The 24,167-nt window shown below is 44.2% G+C and overlaps 1 protein-coding gene across 1 annotated transcript in view; it reads right to left on the minus strand.

Moving 5' to 3' along the window:
* Positions 1–220: 220 nt before the first annotated feature.
* The window catches only part of LOC139573058 (rap guanine nucleotide exchange factor 5-like), a 70,246-nt gene continuing 46,299 nt past the window's right edge, over positions 221–24,167 (minus strand). The window contains exons 7-18 of the mRNA XM_071396068.1: positions 22,871–22,901; positions 21,057–21,135; positions 20,298–20,447; positions 16,977–17,074; positions 16,620–16,742; positions 16,113–16,291; positions 15,680–15,770; positions 7,838–7,888; positions 7,331–7,418; positions 6,019–6,083; positions 5,802–5,856; positions 221–3,437 (exon numbers count right to left, since the gene is read on the minus strand). Of these exons, the coding sequence (XP_071252169.1) occupies positions 3,319–3,437; positions 5,802–5,856; positions 6,019–6,083; positions 7,331–7,418; positions 7,838–7,888; positions 15,680–15,770; positions 16,113–16,291; positions 16,620–16,742; positions 16,977–17,074; positions 20,298–20,447; positions 21,057–21,135; positions 22,871–22,901 (1,129 nt within the window). The 3' untranslated portion in view covers positions 221–3,318. The remainder of the gene's footprint in view (positions 3,438–5,801; positions 5,857–6,018; positions 6,084–7,330; positions 7,419–7,837; positions 7,889–15,679; positions 15,771–16,112; positions 16,292–16,619; positions 16,743–16,976; positions 17,075–20,297; positions 20,448–21,056; positions 21,136–22,870; positions 22,902–24,167) is intronic.

Here is a 24,167-nt window from a genome sequence, read left to right on the forward strand (position 1 = left end):
CGAAACATGAAACAAAAAAAAGTTTTAACGTCAACGTCTGTGTTCATCGCTTGACCATGTGATAGTAGTTTCAGATGATGAATCAGCGTGAAGCGAACCCGCGCACATGCGCAGACGCTGTGCGACTGTGAGAACGAAGTCTTGCATCTCGCTCATCTCAATTCTAGAGTATACCTAAGTATGTATCGCGCTTCTTTCCAAAGAAAGTCAACACACTGTATTCATAAAACAAAACATTTGATTTATTATTTAACATTTCAAAATGCTTGTAAAAAATGAAAAGCATAAAGAAAAGAGTGATGAGAGAGAGAAGAGCAGTGACTTAGTATTGCTTTTGTTTCCCTTTTGGAAATAATATTTGTTAGTACATGCTGATTTGGGCATTGCAGCGACATGTAGAATACAACTACTTCACAAGGAAATGCTTTTTGTTACATGCATATTTTACTTGGGGGTCAATCCATGGCTTTACCACATCATGCAGACCAGTTCCTAACCCATTGGAACCCCACGGCAGGTAAAAAACACAGAAATTATACCCTATTCCCTACATAGTACACTACCTGGTCAAAAGTAGTGCACAACCAGCAAATAAATAAGTCTATTATCATAATAATAAATAATTATCCAATCTCCATGTCCAACCAGGGAATGCACAACATACTACAGTATATAGATGGAATCTATAGTACATGACCTGCCTCAAAACACCATACACACCATGGATATAGAACTGTTCTATCTCTGTGATACACACATTACATATCAAGGGAATCCACAACAGGAGAACTGCTGGTGCTACTGAAGAATCTCTATATCATGGTCTAATCTCTTTTCAAAACCAGTGAAACACTCACAAAGAGGATTCTCTAGAACAGGATACAACATCCTGCAGGGGGATACATGTACAGTTTATTACAATGTTGGGAAGCCATTTCTATAAGATTAACTAATACTGCCACTGAAAGAAAAAGGCAAAGGCATTTTAACTGGACATGAATATTCAAAGGCAAAAGTGTTGACTGTGTATTGCTGTTTCTTTATAGTGCCAGATACAGAGACATGACAGGCAACGGATCTGATGCCTCAAGATACGTCTCTGATTGTCCACAGCTAAGACCAAACATCTAAGTCCACAGCTAAGTCCATAACTGTGACATAACCCTTCTACTACTGTTGAGGATGGTTTATTACATTATCTATAACTGTAACATAACCCTTCTACTACTGTTGAGGATGGTTTATTACATTATCTATAACTGTAACATAATCCTTCTACTGTTGAGGATGGTTAATTACATTATCTATAACTGTAACATAACCCTTCTACTGTTGAGGATGGTTAATTACATTATCTATAGCTGTAACATAACCCTTATTATGTTGGGGATGGTTAATTACATTATCTATAACTGTAACAAAACCTTTCTACTGTTGAGGATGGTTTATTACATTATCTATAACTGTAACATAACCCTTCTACTGTTGAGGATGGTTAATTACATTATCTATAACTGTAACATAACCCTTCTACTGTTGAGGATGGTTAATTACATTATCTATAGCTGTAACATAACCCTTATTCTGTTGGGGATGGTTAATTACATTATCTATAACTGTAACAAAACCCTTCTACTGTTGAGGATGGTTAATTACATTATCTATAGCTGTAACATAACCCTTCTGCTGTTGAGGATGGTTAATTACATTATCTATAGCTGTAACATAACCCTTATTCTGTTGGGGATGGTTAATTGCATTATCTATAGCTGTAACATAACCCTTCTGCTGTTGAGGATGGTTAATTACATTATCTATAGCTGTAACATAACCCTTCTACTGTTGAGGATGGTTAATTACATTATCTATAGCTGTAACATAACCCTTCTACTGTTGAGGATGGTTAATTACATTATCTATAGCTGTAACATAACCCTTCTACTGTTGAGGATGGTTAATTACATTATCTATAGCTGTAACATAACCCTTATTCTGCTGATGAGGATGAGGTTTTATTACCTCTCACTTTACTCAGAAAATACATATAAAATAAATATAATTTCAGTAATTGAGCCTATTTTGAATGATATTTTTTTCAGTATTTGGAAGTGACATTTATGCAACACACACACACACACACACACACACACACACACACACACACACACACACACACACACACACACACACACACACACACACACACACACACACACACACACACACACACACACACACACACACACACACACACACTTTTCAATATTGTTGTTTAAATCCATTTAGTTTAACATCAGTTTAGTGTGTGGTGGTCAAGCACTGGAGGTCTGTCAAGTGTAGTGTCCTGGTGTTCAAGTCCCCAGAAGGTTGATGCTTTCATTCATTGTGTGTAGATAGATAGTCAAGGTGTGGTCACCTGTTTGGAAGCAGATAACAACAACCTGAAGCCATCAATACAGAGTGACTGAAGCAGGGTCCATATTCATAAAGCGTCTCAGAGTACGATCATTGGTGTAGGGTAAACGCAATGTACCCACATTTTTGGGGGAGGTCCCCAACAATGTACCCTCCTTTTTGGGGGGAGGGCCCCAACAATGTACCCACCTTTTTGGGGGGAGGGCCCCAACAATGTACCCACCTTTTTGGGGGGAGGGCCCCAACAATGTACCCAACTTTTGCAAAAAAATGCATTGAAAGAATAGGAAGCGTTACTTTTTTCACTGCGACCAGCGATCCAAGTTTATCCACCTATTTATATCCCAGGACATCACTGAGTAGGAGTGCTGATCTAGGTCCCTGTCCATTCATTATGATCCAAAAGGCTAAACTAATCCTAGATCAGCACTCCTACTCTGGGATCCTTTGATCAATACGGGTCCAGATCTATTTGTTAAACTGAGAAGCTCTTTGGTTACCTCTGCTCCATCGTTGCTCAGTATTCCAGTATGCCTTTTGGCGCCATCTTGTGGTTGGCCAGTACCACACAGTCATCTCTCTGTCGGCTCTGGCCAACCCTATTCCTCTGGCTTCTGTTCCAGCCCTGCATTAACCCACCTAATTCAACTCATCAAAGTCCTGCTGTGTGTGCAGCTGATTAATAGAATCCTCTGTGTGTGTGTGTGTGTGTGTGTGTGTGTGTGTGTGTGTGTGTGTGTGTGTGTGTGTGTGTGTGTGTTAGAGTTGGGCAACCCATGTTTCTCTAAGTTGGTAACAGAGTTCTGAGGGGTGTTTCCAGAGACTAGTTGGTACCCTTCTCCTTGGTGGTCTGACTTCGAGAGGTGGAGGGAGGCAGACTCAGAGAGTGTATGTGGGGTCTATCTACACACGGGGTTCCAGTCTGTGGGACAGTTCAAACAGAGTCTGCTGATTGTCAATGATGTGAAGGTAGTCGACATAGGCCTGTACCTCTGGACTGCTCTTCTGGGGCATCCCGTTCCCTAGGAGGTAAACCACACAGTAAATATACACACACGCTTACACACACACACGCGCTTACACACACACACACACACACACACACACACACACACACACACACACACACACACACACACACACACACACACACACACACACACACACACACACACACACACACACACACACACACACACACACACACACACATGCTAGCTGAGCATTATCCATGACAGGAGATAGTTGTTGGTACACAGTCTTCATTACTGTAAGTGGCTGTGTACCGTAGGGGTTCTCAGCATTAATGACTCAATCAATTTACTATAGTAACATATAATGTTGTTATTGATGAACTGATGATCTAATTGGGTACTGTTATTCTGCTGACTACTGTAGTTGAGTCATCTTTACTGTACAACAACTGTAGAAAGGCAACACTGTGACCTGTTTACTGTGTTATAGTGGATGACTATAGAAAGTCAACACTGTGACCTGTCTACTGTGTTATAGTGGATGACTGTAGAAAGTCAACACTGTGACCTGTTTACTGTGTTATAGTGGATGGCTGTAGAAAGTCAACACTGTGACCTGTTTACTGTGTTATAGTGGATGACTGTAGAAAGTCAACACTGTGACCTGTTTACTGTGTTATAGTGGATGACTGTAGAAAGTCAACACTGTGACCTGTTTACTGTGTTATAGTGGATGACTGTAGAAAGTCAGCAATGTGACCTGTTTACTGTGTTATAGTGGATGACTGTAGAAAGTCAACACTGTGACCTGTTTACTGTGTTATAGTGGATGACTGTAGAAAGTCAACACTGTGACCTGTTTACTGTGTTATAGTGGATGACTGTAGAAAGTCAACACGGTGACCTGTTTACTGTGTTATAGTGGATGACTGTAGAAAGTCAACACTGTGACCTGTTTACTGTGTTATAGTGGCTGACTGTAGAAAGTCAACACTGTGACCTGTTTACTGTGTTATAGTGGATGACTGTAGAAAGTCAACACTGTGACCCGTTTACTGTGTTATAGTGGATGACTGTAGAAAGTCAACACTGTGACCTGTTTACTGTGTTATAGTGGCTGACTGTAGAAAGTCAACACTGTGACCTGTTTACTGTGTTATAGTGGATGACTGTAGAAAGTCAACACTGTGACCCGTTTACTGTGTTATAGTGGATGACTGTAGAAAGTCAACACTGTGACCTGTTTACTGTGTTATAGTGGATGACTGTAGAAAGTCAACACTGTGACCTGTTTACTGTGTTATAGTGGCTGACTGTAGAACGTCAACACTGTGACCTGTTTACTGCGTTATAGTGGATGACTGTAGAAAGTCAACACTGTGACCTGTTTACTGTGTTATAGTGGATGACTGTAGAAAGTCAACACTGTGACCTGTTTACTGTGTTATAGTGGATGACTGTAGAAAGTCAACACTGTGACCTGTTTACTGTGTTATAGTGGATGACTGTAGAAAGTCAACACTGTGACCTGTTTACTGTGTTATAGTGGATGACTGTAGAAAGTCAACACTGTGACCTGTTTACTGTGTTATAGTGGATGACTGTAGAAAGTCAACACTGTGACCTGTTTACTGTGTTATAGTGGCTGACTGTAGAAAGTCAACACTGTGACCTGTTTACTGTGTTATAGTGGCTGACTGTAGAAAGTCAACACTGTGACCTGTTTACTGTGTTATAGTGGATGACTGTAGAAAGTCAACACTGTGACCTGTTTACTGTGTTATAGTGGATGACTGTAGAAAGTCAACACTGTGACCTGTTTACTGTGTTATAGTGGATGACTGTAGAAAGTCAACACTGTGACCTGTTTACTGTGTTATAGTGGCTGACTGTAGAACGTCAACACTGTGACCTGTTTACTGTGTTATAGTGGCTGACTGTAGAACGTCAACACTGTGACCTGTTTACTGTGTTATAGTGGCTGACTGTAGAAAGGCAACACTGTGACCTGTTTACTGTGTTATAGTGGCTGACTGTAGAACGTCAACACTGTGACCTGTTTACTGTGTTATAGTGGATGACTGTAGAAAGTCAACACTGTGACCTGTTTACTGTGTTATAGTGGCTGACTGTGGAAAGTCAACACTGTGACCTGTGTTATAGTGGATGACTGTAGAAAGTCAACACTGTGACCTGTCTACTGCATTATAGTGGATGACTGTAGAAAGTCAACACTGTGACCTGTTTACTGTGTTATAGTGGGTGACTGTAGAAAGTCAACACTGTGACCTGTCTACTGCGTGTAAGTAATGACATGAGTATGGAGGTTCAGGGAAAGCTCATCAAAGTTGATGGTCATTGCTGATCTAAGACTGTGTGAGACACACACACACACGCACACACGTCACCCACCCATGTGATCCTCCTGACAGTGTCTGATGAGACGCACCGTGTCGGCTATCATGTGCTGCAAGAGGAGATGGACACAATACACTTCAAATACACTTCAAATACACATCCATCACATATTTTAGATGCCCTTGTTTCTGCGTTATAGACCGTCTATAGTTGAGGAAACACTGGGTACACTGACATGTTCAACCCCCTCCGTCATCCTGGAGCAACTTACCAGCTTTTCAAAATTGACCAGGTTATCGAGAAAGGTTTTGTTGCCCTCGTGAATGAAAGTGATATCTATGAGAAAGGGAACAATGTAGCAGCGTTAAAATATTGAGTGCTAGTTTGTGATTTAAGTTTAGCTCACAATATTTCTGTCTGAATTTCAGATCACCGCAGGGTTCAGAAGGTAGTGATGACAGTATCATTACAGACCACTGCAGGGTTCAGGAGGCAGTGATGACAGTAACATTACAGACCACTGCAGGGTTCAGGAGGCAGTGATGACAGTAACATTACAGACCACTGCAGGGTTCAGGAGGCAGTGATGACAGTAACATTACAGACCACTGCAGGGTTAAGGAGGCAGTGATGACAGTAACATTACAGACCACTGCAGGGTTCAGGAGGCAGTGATGGCAGTAACATTACAGACCACTGCAGGGTTCAGGAGGCAGTGATGACAGTAACATTACAGACCACTGCAGGGTTCAGGAGGCAGTGATGACAGTAACATTACAGACCACTGCAGGGTTCAGGAGGCAGTGATGACAGTAACATTACAGACCACTGCAGGGTTCAGGAGGCAGTGATGACAGTAACATTACAGACCACTGCAGGGTTCAGGAGGCAGTGATGACAGTAACATTACAGACCACTGCAGGGTTCAGGAGGCAGTGATGACAGTAACATTACAGACCACTACAGGGTTCAGAAGGCAGTGATGACAGTAACATTACAGACCACTGCAGGGTTCAGGAGGCAGTGATGACAGTAACATTACAGACCACTGCAGGGTTCAGGAGGCAGTGATGACAGTAACATTACAGACCACTGCAGGGTTCAGGAGGTAGTGATGACAGTAACATTACAGACCACTGCAGGGTTCAGGAGGTAGTGATGACAGTAACATTACAGACCACTGCAGGGTTCAGGAGGTAGTGATGACAGTAACATTACAGACCACTGCAGGGTTCAGGAGGCAGTGATGACAGTAACATTACAGACCACTGCAGGGTTCAGGAGGTAGTGATGACAGTAACATTACAGACCACTACAGGGTTCAGAAGGCAGTGATGACAGTAACATTACAGACCACTGCAGGGTTCAGGAGGTAGTGATGACAGTAACATTACAGACCACTGCAGGGTTCAGGAGGCAGTGATGACAGTAACATTACAGACCACTGCAGGGTTCAGGAGGTAGTGATGACAGTAACATTACAGACCACTGCAGGGTTCAGAAGGCAGTGATGACAGTAACATTACAGACCACTGCAGGGCTCAGGAGGCAGTGATGACAGTAACATGCAGTGTTTTAGGCACCTTTCAGTAGCAGAGGAAGGAAAGGGATCTTCGGCGTCTTGGTCTTCTTGAAAGTGTCCCTGTAGGCTTTGTGGTTGAGAGAGGGGTCCTGTGAAGACATGTTGAGACAGATGTGATGTGTGATGCTTGTCTTTGGGGAGAAACGTGGTCTTCTGCGTCCCAAATGGCAACATATTCCCTATATAGTGAATACTTATGACCAGGACCTATAGGGATCTGGTCAAAACTAGTGCACTATGTAAGGCATAGGGTGCCATTTGGGACTCATACATGTGCACTGCAGAAGCCCTCACAACCCATAACATCTGTTACTGTGTCCCAAGAGACCAGAGCAGGTGAAGATGATCAAGTGTCCTGCTTTTATTAACTCAACAGTGAAAACATGTAGCCTATTTAATGACCACATGACCCAATATGTTCCTAGTACTATACGTACAAGGCATAATTCCATGTATAGTCCCGTTCATTATTACAGGATCTCTAGACAATAAAAAAGAATGAACTTACTGTCAACATCTCCAGTTCCAAAAACAGTTTTTTGAATTTTCCTGGAACTTTCTGATGGAAAGAAAAACAGGTTGAGTGTCCACAACATGTACTGGTTCTACTCAGACCTCCTCCTTGTCCTGTAACAACATGTACTGGGTCTACTCAGACCTCCTCCTTGTCCTGTAACAACATGTACTGGGTCTACTCAGACCTCCTCCTTGTCCTGTAACAACATTTACTGGGTCTACTCAGACCTCCTCCTTGTCCTGTAACAACATTTACTGGGTCTACTCAGACCTCCTCCTTGTCCTGTAACAACATGTACTGGGTCTACTCAGACCTCCTCCTTGTCCTGTAACAACATTTACTGGGTCTACTCAGACCTCCTCCTTGTCCTGTAACAACATTTACTGGGTCTACTCAGACCTCCTCCTTGTCCTGTAACAACATGTACTGGGTCTACTCAGACCTCCTCCTTGTCCTGTAACAACATGTACTGGGTCTACTCAGACCTCCTCCTTGTCCTGTAACAACATGTACTGGGTCTACTCAGACCTCCTCCTTGTCCTGTAACAACATTTACTGGGTCTACTCAGACCTCCTCCTTGTCCTGTAACAACATTTACTGGGTCTACTCAGACCTCCTCCTTGTCCTGTGACAACATTTACTGGGTCTACTCAGACCTCCTCCTTGTCCTGTAACAACATGTACTGGGTCTACTCAGACCTCCTCCTTGTCCTGTAACAACATTTACTGGGTCTACTCAGACCTCCTCCTTGTCCTGTAACAACATGTACTGGGTCTACTCAGACCTCCTCCTTGTCCTGTAACAACATTTACTGGGTCTACTCAGACCTCCTCCTTGTCCTGTAACAACATTTACTGGGTCTACTCAGACCTCCTCCTTGTCCTGTAACAACATGTACTGGGTCTACTCAGACCTCCTCCTTGTCCTGTAACAACATTTACTGGGTCTACTCAGACCTCCTCCTTGTCCTGTAACAACATTTACTGGGTCTACTCAGACCTCCTCCTTGTCCTGTAACAACATGTACTGGGTCTACTCAGACCTCCTCCTTGTCCTGTAACAACATTTACTGGGTCTACTCAGACCTCCTCCTTGTCCTGTAACAACATTTACCGGGTCTACTCAGACCTCCTCCTTGTCCTGTAACAACATTTACCGGGTCTACTCAGACCTCCTCCTTGTCCTGTAACAACATTTACTGGGTCTACTCAGACCTCCTCCTTGTCCTGTAACAACATGTACTGGGTCTACTCAGACCTCCTCCTTGTCCTGTAACAACATTTACTGGGTCTACTCAGACCTCCTCCTTGTCCTGTAACAACATTTACTGGTTCTACTCAGACCTCCTCCTTGTCCTGTAACAACATGTACTGGGTCTACTCAGACCTCCTCCTTGTCCTGTAACAACATTTACTGGGTCTACTCAGACCTCCTCCTTGTCCTGTAACAACATGTACTGGGTCTACTCAGACCTCCTCCTTGTCCTGTAACAACATGTACTGGGTCTACTCAGACCTCCTCCTTGTCCTGTAACAACATTTACTGGGTCTACTCAGACCTCCTCCTTGTCCTGTAACAACATGTACTGGGTCTACTCAGACCTCCTCCTTGTCCTGTGACAACATTTACTGGGTCTACTCAGACCTCCTCCTTGTCCTGTAACAACATATACTGGGTCTACTCAGACCTCCTCCTTGTCCTGTAACAACATGTACTGGGTCTACTCAGACCTCCTCCTTGTCCTGTAACAACATGTACTGGGTCTACTCAGACCTCCTCCTTGTCCTGTAACAACATGTACTGGGTCTACTCAGACCTCCTCCTTGTCCTGTGACAACATTTGCACACCCTCCTCCCTCATACAATATTATTACCACCATAAATGACAGTAACTGTAGCAACCCTGTGTTTATAAACGTAGATATCAACGTTGCTACTTCAGCATGGTTTCGTGGTACAGTTGATGCCACGCAGGGCTATGGGCCAGAAGGTTGAGGGTTCGTCGACCACCACGGACGAGCTCACTCTCCCTGCTTGTCTCATTACACTACAATCAGAGCAGGCAGCAGACAATGATCAGCTAGGGGAAAATCAGATTTTTAACAGTTTGATGCTATATTTATAATTATATAAAATATTTGCAATGATTTTTCCACCAGTGGAGGCTGCTGAGGGGAGGACGGCTCATAATAATGTCTGGAACGGAGCAAATGGAATCACATCAAACACATGGAAACCATGGAAACCATGCGTTTCACGTATTTGATACCATTCCACTAATTCTGCTGGTGCCACCAACCTCCTGTGTTTCCCACCAACAGGTTTCTGTCCCAATGCACCACACACAACCAATAAGCAACGCATAAATGCATACCAATTAACAACTGAGCGCTTATCATCATGGTTTGTGTTTTCAACTCCACAATCAAGTAGAGAATCTCTATCTGACAAAGAATACATCCCCCCTGCCTTGTAGACTTAGTCAGTATCGAAGGCTTGGATTCACAATCTACGAATGTCATTACACATTTTGCTGTTTTGTAACAGATGTCTCTTTCCATTGATCGAATGGCCGTTGCTCAGTTAAGATGCTGGAATTACACTGAGTGTACAAAACATTAGGAACGGCTCTTCCCATGATATAGACTGACCAGGGGAACCCAGGTGAAAGCTATGACCCCTTATTGATGTCACTTGTTAAATCCACTTCAATCAGTGTAGATGAAGGGGAGGAGACCGGTTAAAGAAGGATTTTTAAGCCTTGAGACAATTAAGACATGGATTGTGTATTTGTTCCACTCAAAGGGTCAATGGGCAAGACAAAATATATCTAAGTGCCTTTGAACAGGGGATGGTAGTAGGTGCCAGGCACAACAGTTTGTATGTCAAGAACTGCAATGCTGCTGGGTTTTCACAATCAACAGTTTCCTGTGTGTATCAAGAATGGTCTGCCATCCAAAGGACATCCAGCCAACTTGACACAACAGTGGGAAGTATTGGAGTCAACATGGGCCAGCATCCCTGTGGAGTCAACATGGGCCAGCATCCCTGTCGAACGCTTTGGACACCTTGTAGACTCCATGCTCCGACGAATTGAGGCTGTTCTGAGGGCAAAAAGGGGTGCAACTCAATATTAGGGAGGTGTTCCTAATGTTTAGTACCCTCGGTGTATATTCGAGTGGAGTGGATGAATGTGAGCAGGTAGCCTACAGGAGACATTTGAAGAAGCGTTATCAGACTGAAACATTGCGACTATATTTAGGCGTTAGGTTCTAGGTCTAGAAATAGATGGGAAAGGAGACAGAACGCGTGTTAAGTTTCCCTGAATAACTGTGTCTGCTGGGAACACAGGCCTACGTGAAGAAGACTTAGGAGAATGATGATCAGCATCAGAAGTAAAACTCCAGCCAGACTGGCCTGCTACTGGGCCTTTTCTACAATCTGTCCAGAGGAGACCCACAACTGATCCATGGAATGAACCATTCATAGCACAGGGCTTTTGCGCCATTATTCAAATGACATTTTCACTGCAGTTTACATCCTAGAGTAGAATTGTACTCAATTGAAAACAGTAATACAATTTTTCATTGCATTGTGGTGTTGTAGGGTACTATAATCTAGGTAGGATAACTGTATTGTCCCTAAACAAGATTAACAGGGGAGGTTTTGAGCTGCATGTTTCATGTCTTCACTGTTCTTTCATGAAGTAAGGAGAACTCTCAGCTACTCTTCTATCGAGTGGATTTATATTGAACATTGGGTGCAGATTTGAATGATTTTATGTGTGGTATGATTGCTAGTTAGCATTTTGCAGATCTGGATAAACATCCACCCACCTCTACTGTCACTATGAATAGAGGGCAGGATAGACAGTTGACTGGTAGACTACATTGACCTATGGTTTAGTAAGAGTGTAGAAAAGCATAGTGCATAAGGGAAGTACCAAAACACCTTGATTTAGGAGAGGTGCATGCAAGCACATGAGGATCCATGGCTATCTGGAAGACATTATATAGTAAAACATACAAAATGGTAATTGTAAATCAGGGAAAAACTCACTACCCTCCTCTGTGCCAAATAAAAACACACTACCCTGCTCTCTGCCCAATAAAAACACACTACCCTGCTCTCTGCCCAATAAAAACACACTACCCTGCTCTCTGCCCAATAAAAACACACTACCCTGCTCTGTGCCCAATAAAAACACACTACCCTGCCCTCTGCCCAATAAAAACACACTACCCTGCTCTCTGCCCAATAAAAACACACTACCCTGCTCTGTGCCCAATAAAAACACACTACCCTGCTCTGTGCCCAATAAAAACACACTACCCTGCTCTCTGCCCAATAAAAACACACTACCCTGCTCTCTGCCCAATAAAAACACACTACCCTGCTCTGTGCCCAATAAAAACACACTACCCTGCTCTCTGCCCAATAAAAACACACTACCCTGCTCTGTGCCCAATAAAAACACACTACCCTGCTCTGTGCCCAATAAAAACACACTACCCTGCTCTGTGCCCAATAAAAACACACTACCCTGCTCTCTGCCCAATAAAAACACACTACCCTGCTCTGTGCCCAATAAAAACACACTACCCTCCCCTCTGCCCAATAAAAACACACTACCCTGCTCTCTGCCCAATAAAAACACACTACCCTGCTCTCTGCCCAATAAAAACACACTACCCTCCCCTCTGCCCAATAAAAACACACTACCCTGCTCTCTGCCCAATAAAAACACACTACCCTCCCCTCTGCCCAATAAAAACACACTACCCTGCTCTGTGCCCAATAAAAACACACTACCCTGCTCTGTGCCCAATAAAAACACACTACCCTGCTCTGTGCCCAATAAAAACACACTACCCTGCTCTCTGCCCAATAAAAACACACTACCCTGCTCTGTGCCCAATAAAAACACACTACCCTGCTCTGTGCCCAATAAAAACACACTACCCTGGTCTGTGCCCAATAAAAACACACTACCCTGCTCTCTGCCCAATAAAAACACACTACCCTCCCCTCTGCCCAATAAAAACACACTACCCTGCTCTGTGCCCAATAAAAACACACTACCCTGCTCTGTGCCCAATAAAAACACACTACCCTGCTCTCTGCCCAATAAAAACACACTACCCTGCTCTCTGCCCAATAAAAACACACTACCCTGCTCTGTGCCCAATAAAAACACACTACCCTGCTCTGTGCCCAATAAAAACACACTACCCTGCTCTCTGCCCAATAAAAACACACTACCCTGCTCTCTGCCCAATAAAAACACACTACCCTGCTCTGTGCCCAATAAAAACACACTACCCTGCTCTCTGCCCAATAAAAACACACTACCCTGCTCTGTGCCCAATAAAAACACACTACCCTGCTCTCTGCCCAATAAAAACTCACTACCCTGCTCTGTGCCCAATAAAAACACACTACCCTGCTCTGTGCCCAATAAAAACACACTACCCTGCTCTCTGCCCAATAAAAACACACTACCCTGCTCTGTGCCCAATAAAAACTCACTACCCTGCTCTCTGCCCAATAAAAACTCACTACCCTGCTCTGTGCCCAATAAAAACACACTACCCTGCTCTCTGCCCAATAAAAACTCACTACCCTACTCTGTGCCCAATAAAAACTCACTACCCTGCTCTCTGCCCAATAAAAACACACTACCCTGCTCTCTGCCCAATAAAAACACACTACCCTGCTCTGTGCCCAATAAAAACACACTACCCTGCTCTGTGCCCAATAAAAACACACTACCCTGCTCTGTGCCCAATAAAAACACACTACCCTGCTCTCTGCCCAATAAAAACACACTACCCTGCTCTGTGCCCAATAAAAACACACTACCCTGCTCTCTGCCCAATAAAAACACACTACCCTGCTCTGTGCCCAATAAAAACACACTACCCTGCCCTCTGCCCAATAAAAACTCACTACCCTGCTCTGTGCCCAATAAAAACACACTACCCTGCTCTGTGCCCAATAAAAACACACTACCCTGCTCTCTGCCCAATAAAAACACACTACCCTGCTCTGTGCCCAATAAAAACACACTACCCTGCTCTGTGCCCAATAAAAACACACTACCCTGCTCTCTGCCCAATAAAAACACACTACCCTGCTCTGTGCCCAATAAAAACACACTACCCTGCTCTGTGCCCAATAAAAACACACTACCCTGGTCTGTGCCCAATAAAAACACACTACCCTGCTCTCTGCCCAATAAAAACACACTACCCTCCCCTCTGCCCAATAAAAACACACTACCCTGCTCTGTGCCCAATAAAAACACACTACCCTGCTCTGTGCCCAATAAAAACACACTACCCTGCTCTCTGCCCAATAAAAACACACTACCCTGCTCTCTGCCCAATAAAAACACACTACCCTGCTCTGTGCCCAATAAAAACACACTACCCTGCTCTGTGCCCAATAAAAACACACTACCCTGCTCTCTGCCCAATAAAAACACACTACCCTGCTCTCTGCCCAATAAAAACACACTACCCTGCTCTGTGCCCAATAAAAACACACTACCCTGCTCTCTGCCCAATAAAAACACACTACCCTGCTCTGTGCCCAATAAAAACACACTACCCTGCTCTCTGCCCAATAAAAACTCACTACCCTGCTCTGTGCCCAATAAAAACACACTACCCTGCTCTGTGCCCAATAAAAACACACTACCCTGCTCTCTGCCCAATAAAAACACACTACCCTGCTCTGTGCCCAATAAAAACTCACTACCCTGCTCTCTGCCCAATAAAAACTCACTACCCTGCTCTGTGCCCAAAAAAACACACTACCCTGCTCTCTGCCCAATAAAAACTCACTACCCTACTCTGTGCCCAATAAAAACTCACTACCCTGCTCTCTGCCCAATAAAAACACACTACCCTGCTCTCTGCCCAATAAAAACACACTACCCTGCTCTGTGCCCAATAAAAACACACTACCCTGCTCTGTGCCCAATAAAAACACACTACCCTGCTCTGTGCCCAATAAAAACACACTACCCTGCTCTCTGCCCAATAAAAACACACTACCCTGCTCTGTGCCCAATAAAAACACACTACCCTGCTCTCTGCCCAATAAAAACACACTACCCTGCTCTGTGCCCAATAAAAACACACTACCCTGCCCTCTGCCCAATAAAAACTCACTACCCTGCTCTGTGCCCAATAAAAACACACTACCCTGCTCTGTGCCCAATAAAAACACACTACCCTGCTCTCTGCCCAATAAAAACACACTACCCTGCTCTGTGCCCAATAAAAACACACTACCCTGCTCTGTGCCCAATAAAAACACACTACCCTACTCTGTGCCCAATAAAAACACACTACCCTACTCTGTGCCCAATAAAAACACACTACCCTGCTCTCTGCCCAATAAAAACACACTACCCTGCTCTGTGCCCAATAAAAACACACTACCCTGCTCTGTGCCCCAATTAAAAACACACTACCCTCCCCTCTGCCCAATAAAAACACACTACCCTGCTCTCTGCCCAATAAAAACACACTACCCTGCTCTGTGCCCAATAAAAACACACTACCCTGCTCTCTGCCCAATAAAAACACACTACCCTGCTCTGTGCCCAATAAAAACACACTACCCTGCTCTGTGCCCAAAAATATCTACAATTAAACAATCCTCAAAGCATAACAAAAAGTTTGACAACTCTCTCCTATTTTGAACTAACCAGTACATTTCAAATTGTCCCTTGGCAAAAGACAATCAAGACCAGTTTCTTTGAAAAGCTTAACAGACATCCATCACAAATAGTCACGTACAGAAGCAGACACACACTGACCTCCCAGGTCTGACTGAGGCGGCTAACTGCTGCGGTGTTCAGACCCATAACGATGGCAAAGAAAGAGTTGAGGTTCCTCTGGGCTTTACAGCTGAGGAAATAAAGAGTGACACACTGTTAACACCAGCTTCATACAGTGATGATACAGGAATACAAACTGTAATTCCTCACTAAACCACAGGAGGGAGCATCCTGTCCATGCAGACCTCACTATAATAGTGTTGTGCAGAGTTCTGTAGTTGAAGTATTGGGCGATTAGTGAAATGGACCAGTCATACTGCTCTACTTCTGTAGAAGAAGACATCAGCACATTTTGAGGATGTAACAACTCTGTCCAAATGCTGGAGCCCACTATGTTGTGGTCAGAGAGGAGAGGAGAGGAGAGAGGAGCCCACTATCTTGTGGTCAGAGAGGAGAGGAGAGAGGAGCTCACTGGGCAGCGATCTTGATGAACTTCTTGATGAGCTGGACTCTGTTGCAGAGCGTAGGACACATCAGGACTTCTGTCATCACCCACAGCTGTACCTCATTGCAGCGCTGCAGCAGCAGCTCCAGCGCCACCGTGTGGCCACCGCTGGCATGACGGCTGAACGTGAAGTACACCAGCTCTTGCTGTAGTGGAGAGAGACAGGGCATGACAGGGCATGACAGAGTAGGGCAGGGCATGACAGAACATGGCAGGACAGAACATGGCAGGACAGAACATGGCAGGGCAGGACAGGGCAGGGCAGGACAGGACACGGGTGAGCTTGTAGAAAGCTTTGAATCACTCATATCTTTATCTGTATCCTAAATGGCACCCTATTCCCTTTATAGCGCACTACTTTTGACCAGAGCTCTAAGGGCCCTGGTAAAAACAAAAGATGCACTAATAGTGAATCGGGTGCCAATTGGGACGCATGCATAGTGTAGGTGATGGACAAAAGGTGATGTCACGGACCTCATGTATTGAGTTGAAGACACTCCAGTCAAAGTTTGTAAGGGTGACAGCCACGTCCCATGTGTTCATACTCAGCATGCGAGCTGACCTCTGTTGTAGCTCTGCGTTGTCTGTGAACGGGTTCTGAGAGGAGAAATGGATATGATATATGTTCTGTTGGGTTATGTAAGAACATGTTATTTTCTGGTGTGATATTATAGGCTGGAAGCATATCCAGTAGGAATCAGGAATATAATGTGATAAACCAAATGCAGAAGTAGCTTGATAGGAGGCTTGAGGACTGTCACCTATGCTAGATTCATTCACATTGTAGCCTGCTGAGGAACTGCATTGAAGTGGACTCATTGTGATTCCTACCATGACTTCACTCAGGTCCTTTCTGCACACGTGCAGCCTCCCCACTGCTGTCAGCGAATCAGAGTAGAGCCTGTCCTGAGGCTTCAGGAGGAGTTTCTCTGGAGAGAGGAAGCATCACACACAGCACAGCCATTATAAATATGTCAGCCAGCGTGTCACCTGCTATCTGGTGTAGATGAGTGTCCCAGTGCCGGGTTGGTTCTGTTCTGCAGTAGTCAGTCAGTGTAGGGTTGGTTCTGTTCTGCAGTAGTCAGTCAGTGTAGGGTTGGTTCTGTTCTACAGGAGTCAGTGTAGGGTTGGTTCTGTTCTACAGGAGTCAGTGTAGGGTTGGTTCTGTTCTACAGGAGTCAGTGTAGGGTTGGTTCTGTTCTACCAGTCAGTGTAGGGTTGGTTCTGTTCTACCAGTCAGTGTAGGGTTGGTTCTGTTCTACCAGTCAGTGTAGGGTTGGTTCTGTTCTACAGTAGTCAGTCAGTGTAGGGTTGGTTCTGTTCTACAGGAGTCAGTCAGTGTAGGGTTGGTTCTGTTCTACAGGAGTCAGTCAGTGTAGGGTTGGTTCTGTTCTACCAGTCAGTGTAGGGTTGGTTCTGTTCTACAGGAGTCAGTCAGTGTAGGGTTGGTTCTGTTCTACAGGAGTCAGTCAGTGTAGGGTTGGTTCTGTTCTACAGGAGTCAGTGTAGGGTTGGTTCTGTTCTACAGGAGTCAGTGTAGGGTTGGTTCTGTTCTACAGGAGTCAGTATAGCCACAGCGGCTGACAACAGAAAACGACTACATGTCGGGACAGCAGGACTTTGTTCATTCCTGTTCGCTTTTCAAGTCTACAGAATTTCACTCATTCATGTAACATAATACACACTGTTGTGTCACTGGACATTAAGGTCAGTAGAGGACAACATGGTTTAATCATTGTTTTTACAGTCATGTGCTTTCAGAGTATACGGATGTATCTATTGGCTATAGAAGGAGATACTGTCCCAGAATACTGCATCTATACAGAGTCAAAGACAGACATACAGGTGGACAGACTTTATATGTGTATACTGTATTCTAGTCCAGGCTCATCCTATATAACTACTGCTGTACACACCTTTTCTATTCATATACTGTCCATACTGTCTTTACACACCATTTATATGTACATAATATATATGTACAGTATCAGTCAAAAGTTTGGACACAACTACTCATTCAAGGGATTATCTTTATTTGACTATTTTCTACATTGTAGAATAATAGTTAAGACATCAAACTATGAAATTACACGTATGGAATCATGTAGTAACCAAAAATATATTTTATATTTGAGATTATTCAAAGTAGCCACCCTTTGCCGTCTTGATGACAGCTTTGAACACTCTTGGCATTCTCTCAACCAGCTTCATGAGGAATGCTTTTCCAACAGTCTTGAAGGAGTTCCCACATATGCTGAGCATTTGCTGGTTCCTTTTCCTTCACTCTGTGGTCCAACTCATCCCAAACCATCTCAATTGGGTTGAGGTCGGCGATTGTGGAGGCCAGGTCATCTGAGGCAGCACTCCATCACTCCCCTTCTTAGTCAAATAGCCCAAATGGGCGTTGTCCTGTTAAAAAACAAATGATAGTCTCACTAAGCACAATCCAGATGGAATGGTGTATCGCTGCAGAATTCTGTGGTAGCCATGCTGGTTAAGTGTGCCTTGAATTCTAAATAAATCACAGACAGTGTCACCAGCAATGCACCCCCACACCATCACACCTCCTCCACCATGCTTCACGGTGGGACCCACACATGCTGAAATCATCCGTTCACCTACTCTGCATCTCACAAAGACACGGCAGATGGAAGCAGAAAATCTCAAAGGACAGATTTCCACCGGTCTAATGTCCATTGCTCATGTTTCTTGGCCCACACAAGTCTCTTCTTCTTATTGGTGTCCTTTAGTAGTGGTTTCTTTGCAGCAATTCGACCATGAAGGCCTGATTCACATAGTCTCCTCTGAACAGTTGATGTTGAGATGTCTGTTACTTGAACTCTGAAGTATTTGTTTGCCTGCAATCTGAGGTGCAGTTAACTCTAATGAACTCTAATGAATCTTCTGCAGCAGTGGTAACTCTGGGTCTTCCTTTCCTGTGGCGGTCCTCATGAGACAGGTTCTTCATAGAGCTTGATGGTTTTTGCGACTTCACTTGAAGAAACTTTCTTGAAGATCTTGAAATGTTTTGTATTGACTGACCTTCATGTCTTAAAGTAATGATGGACTGTAATTTCTCTTTGCTTATTTGAGCTGTTCTAGCCATAATATGGACTTTGTATTTTTCCAAATAGGACTATCTTCTGTATACCACCCTTACCTTGTCACAACAAAACTGATTGGCTCAAACACATGAAGGAAAAAAAAACACAAATTAACTTTTAACAAGACACACCTGTTAATTGAAATGCATTCCAGGTGACTACCTCATGAAGTCGGTTACCAAGAGTGTGCAAAGCTGTCATCAAGGCAAAGGGTGGCTACTCTGAAGAATCTCAAATATAACATTGCTTGTTCTGATATTTCTTAAGTTTTCTGTATTTTTCTGGATTCTTTGTGTGTGTGTATTGTGTTTTTATTTATAGTATGTTTTGTATTGCTAGGTATTACTGCACTGTTGGAGCTAGAAACACAAGCATTTCGCTGCACTTGTGGTAACATCTGTAAATCTGTGTACGTGACCAACACACTTTTGATTTGATATGATTTCGACAAGCAGGCAGTCCATTGAAACTCTGGTGAATCCCTGTGTGAGTTAAGTTGTGGTTAGTTACCTCCACGGTAGATGACAACCAGCAAGACCAGCTACTCCAGGTATGATTAGGTTAGGGTTCGATTAGATACCTCCAGGGTAGCTGACAGTCAGCAGAACCATTTCCTCCAGTGTGTTGTGTATGGTTAAGGTTCGATTAGTTACCTCCAAGGTAGCTGACAGTCAGCAGGACAATTTCCTCCAGTGTGTTGTGTATGGTTAGGGTTAGATTAGATACCTCCAGGGTAGGTGACAGTCAGCAGGACCAGCTCCTCCAGTGTGTTGTGTATGGTTAGGGTAAGGTTAGATTAGATACCTCCAGGGTAGGTGACAGTCAGCAGGACCAGCTCCTCCAGTGTGTTGTGTATGGTTAGGGTAAGGTTAGATTAGATACCTCCAGGGTAGGTGACAGTCAGCAGGACCAGCTCCTCCAGTGTGTTGTGTTGTATTAGGTATGGTTAGGGTTAGATTAGATACCTCCAGGGTAGGTGACAGTCAGCAGGACCAGCTCCTCCAGTGTGTTGTGTTGTATTAGGTATGGTTAGGGTTAGATTAGATACCTCCAGGGTAGGTGACAGCCAGCAGGACCAGCTCCTCCAGGGGGACATCCAGTCTCTCAGCCACCTCCTGCAGCAGCCCCTGGGCCACAACACTGGCCAGGCTCCTCACACTCAGATATGAGTCCATGCTCACGTACACATGACACAACACTGAGGAGGGAGGGAGAGAGGGAGAGGAAGGAAGGAAAGAGAGACAGAGAGAGAAATAGAACACTGTTTGTCCCATAGAAGTAGAAAGAATAGAACGGAGTTGGAACTACTGACCATGGCAATTTGAATGGTCAACTCATGGGTGTTCTCAAATGGCTAACCTGCTGCATAAAGTGGTACATGAGGTGATGGGTGTGAAGAGGCTGGACAGACTGAGACTTTTCTGAACAATGAAAATCCCAATGCTTTCATGTTCAATGATGTCATGCATCACATGCATCACCTCATGTTCTGACATCATTGAACATGAAAGCATTGGGATTTTCATTGTTCAGAAAAGTCTCATTCTGTCCAGCCTCAAGGATTCCCATTGTTACTCTGTCTCCTCACAGTGCTTGCTACCTTAAAAAGAATGGCTCTGAGATGCTCTATACAGAACGTCATCAGCCGACACAAACTGTGGAAACAATGCATGTTGGGAGGAATGTAGGAAGAATAAATAGAAAGACAGAGGCTGCATCCCAAATGGCCATAGGGCCCTGCTCAAAAGTAGTGCACTATATAGGGAATAGGGTGCCATTTGAGACGCAGATTTTAGGACCGACTCACCTTCCCTGGTCTCCCTTTGTGTTCCTCTGGTCGGGAGCCCGTTCTCTTTCAGGCTCAGTTGGTGGGAAAGAGCTTTGCTCTAAATGGAGGGACATACAGGGAATTCAGAACACATTCATACTGTGTGAGAAAACATTCTAACTCTTCTGGACTCTTGTGCTTTCTGCAGGAAACAAGAGGACAATAGTATTTAATGACCCAAACTGTTGCAAATAGGCTATAAGGAAACCTGGCTATTCAAACGTAAACACATCCCTACAACAGGATCTGATTCAGCCCATTTTCTGCTTGTGCAGATGATCAGCGGGCCAGAACATAATCACAAATCATTTGTAGACTGTAAATTGACCGCAAGAAGCCCAAACAGATATAATATTTTGCAAAAACATAATTTCAAACCTTGCTTACATTTGTATTCAATCACATAAATGTATATCTCTGTATTATGCCTGGAAATACTTTCTAACAGATTTCCAAAATGAAAAGTTTTAACTCAGAAAACTTGGGGGCCAAATAAAATGGCCTGTGGGCCACCAGTTGGGAAACCCTGCCCAACAATGACGCACTCTTACCACAGGAGGTAGGTAGCACCTTAATTAGGGAGGGCGGGCTCGTGGTAATGGCTGGAGTGGAATAAGTGGAATGGTATCAAGTACATCCAACACATGGTTTCTTGGCCTCTTACCTTTCTGTGGGATGAATACTAATTTCATGCAGTGTTGGCCTCTTACCTTTCTGTTGGGTGAATACTAATTTCATGCAGTGTTGGCCTCTTACCTTTCTGTGGGGTGAATACTAATTTCATGCAGTTTGGCCTCTTACCTTTCTGTGGGGTGAATACTAATTTCATGCAGTGTTGGCCTCTTACCTTTCTGTGGGGTGAATACTAATCTCATGCAGTTTGGCCTCTTACCTTTCTGTGGGGTGAATACTCATGTCATGCAGTTTGGCCTCTTACCTTTCTGTGGGGTGAATACTCATGTCATGCAGTTTGGCCTCTTACCTTTCTGTGGGGTGAATACTAATTTCATGCAGTTTGGCCTCTTACCTTTCTGTGGGGTGAATACTCCTCTCACGCAGTTTGGCCTCTTACCTTTCTGTGGGGTGAATACTCCTCTCATGCAGTTTGGCCTCTTACCTTTCTGTGGGGTGAATACTCCTCTCATGCAGTTTGGCCTCTTACCTTTCTGTGGGGTGAATACTCCTCTCATGCAGTTTGGCCTCTTACCTTTCTGTGGGGTGAATACTCATGTCATGCAGTTTGGCCTCTTACCTTTCTGTGGGGTGAATACTAATTTCATGCAGTTTGGCCTCTTACCTTTCTGTGGGGTGAATACTCATGCCATGCAGTTTGGCCTCTTACCTTTCTGTGGGGTGAATACTCATCTCATGCAGTTTGGCCTCTTACCTTTCTGTGGGGTGAATACTAATTTCATGCAGTTTGGCCTCTTACCTTTCTGTGGGGTGAATACTAATTTCATGCAGTTTGGCCTCTTACCTTTCTGTGGGGTGAATACTAATTTCATGCAGTTTGGCCTCTTACCTTTCTGTGGGGTGAATACTCATCTCATGCAGTTTGGCCTCTTACCTTTCTGTGGGGTGAATACTCATCTCATGCAGTTTGGCCTCTTACCTTTCTGTGGGGTGAATACTCATCTCATGCAGTTTGGCCTCTTACCTTTCTGTGGGGTGAATACTCATCTCATGCAGTTTGGCCTCTTACCTTTCTGTGGGGTGAATACTCATCTCATGCAGTTTGGCCTCTTACCTTTCTGTGGGGTGAATACTCATCTCATGCAGTGTTGGCCTCTTACCTTTCTGTGGGGTGAATACTCCTCCGCTGTACTGGAGAGAGAAACAAAATCAAACAATTAGACCATGAGACAAGAATGACAAAAAAAAACAATACACACTCGTTTTGGACCGTTTCAATCAACTAGTAACCTGGTAGTACTGTGATTTTCCATCAATCAACTAGTAACCTGGTAGTACTGTGATTTTCCATCAATCAACTAGTAACCTGGTAGTACTGTGATTTTCCATCAATCAACTAGTAACCTGGTAGTACTGTGATTTTCCATCAATCAACTAGTAACCTGGTAGTACTATGATTTTCCATCAATCAACTAGATTAGTCAAGGCTAGGTGACATGAGTCACGGTCCTGATTAGAAAAGTCAAGGTTAGGTGACATGGGTTATGGTCCTGATTTAAAGGTGCAATATGTAGAAATCGGTCCACCATTTCCTGGTTGCTAACATTCAAATAGTTTGCCTAATCACAGAAATAGCACATATTGAACAGATTTACCACTCCTTGGACTTGCTTTCAATTAGAAATGCTATAGATCTGTTATTATATGTGAATTTGGTTCGGGAGGGAATAGGTGAGGAGAAGGAAGGGAGGAGGGATGAGGGGAGGGTTGACATGGGATGTGTCCCACTCGATGGACACCATGTTCTATATTTTTGGTGTTCTTGGAAATGTGCATTTGTCAGCAAGGAAGGAATCCTCAATGCTATTGGCAATAATAGAACCAACAATAGAAATGGAACAACAGGTCTCGCTGTCACAGGTTTGCTTTCCCAGATATTCTTCCTACGTGTCTTAGACCCCTGACACAGAGGGAGAGGAACTCAGAGACCCCAACAGGACAACAACACATCCCCCAACAGGACAACAACACATCCCCAAACAGGACAACAACACATCCCCAAACAGGACAACAACACATCCCCAAACAGGACAGCAACACAGCCCCAAACAGGACAGCAACACAGCCCCAAACAGGACAGCAACACAGCCCCAAACAGGACAGCAACACATCCCCAAACAGGACAACAACACATCCCCAAACAGGACAGCAACACAGCCCCAAACAGGACAGCAACACAGCCCCAAACAGGACAGCAACACAGCCCCAAACAGGACAACAACACAGCCCCAAACAGGACAACAACACAGCCCCAAACAGGACAACAACACAGCCCCAAACAGGACAACAACACAGCCCCAAACAGGACAACAACACAGCCCCAAACAGTACAATAACACAGCCCCAAACAGGACAACAACACAGCCCCAAACAGTACAATAACACAGCCCCAAACAG

The sequence above is a fragment of the Salvelinus alpinus genome, chromosome 4 (genome assembly GCF_045679555.1).
Source record: "Salvelinus alpinus chromosome 4, SLU_Salpinus.1, whole genome shotgun sequence".
Taxonomy (NCBI): Eukaryota; Metazoa; Chordata; class Actinopteri; order Salmoniformes; family Salmonidae; genus Salvelinus; species Salvelinus alpinus.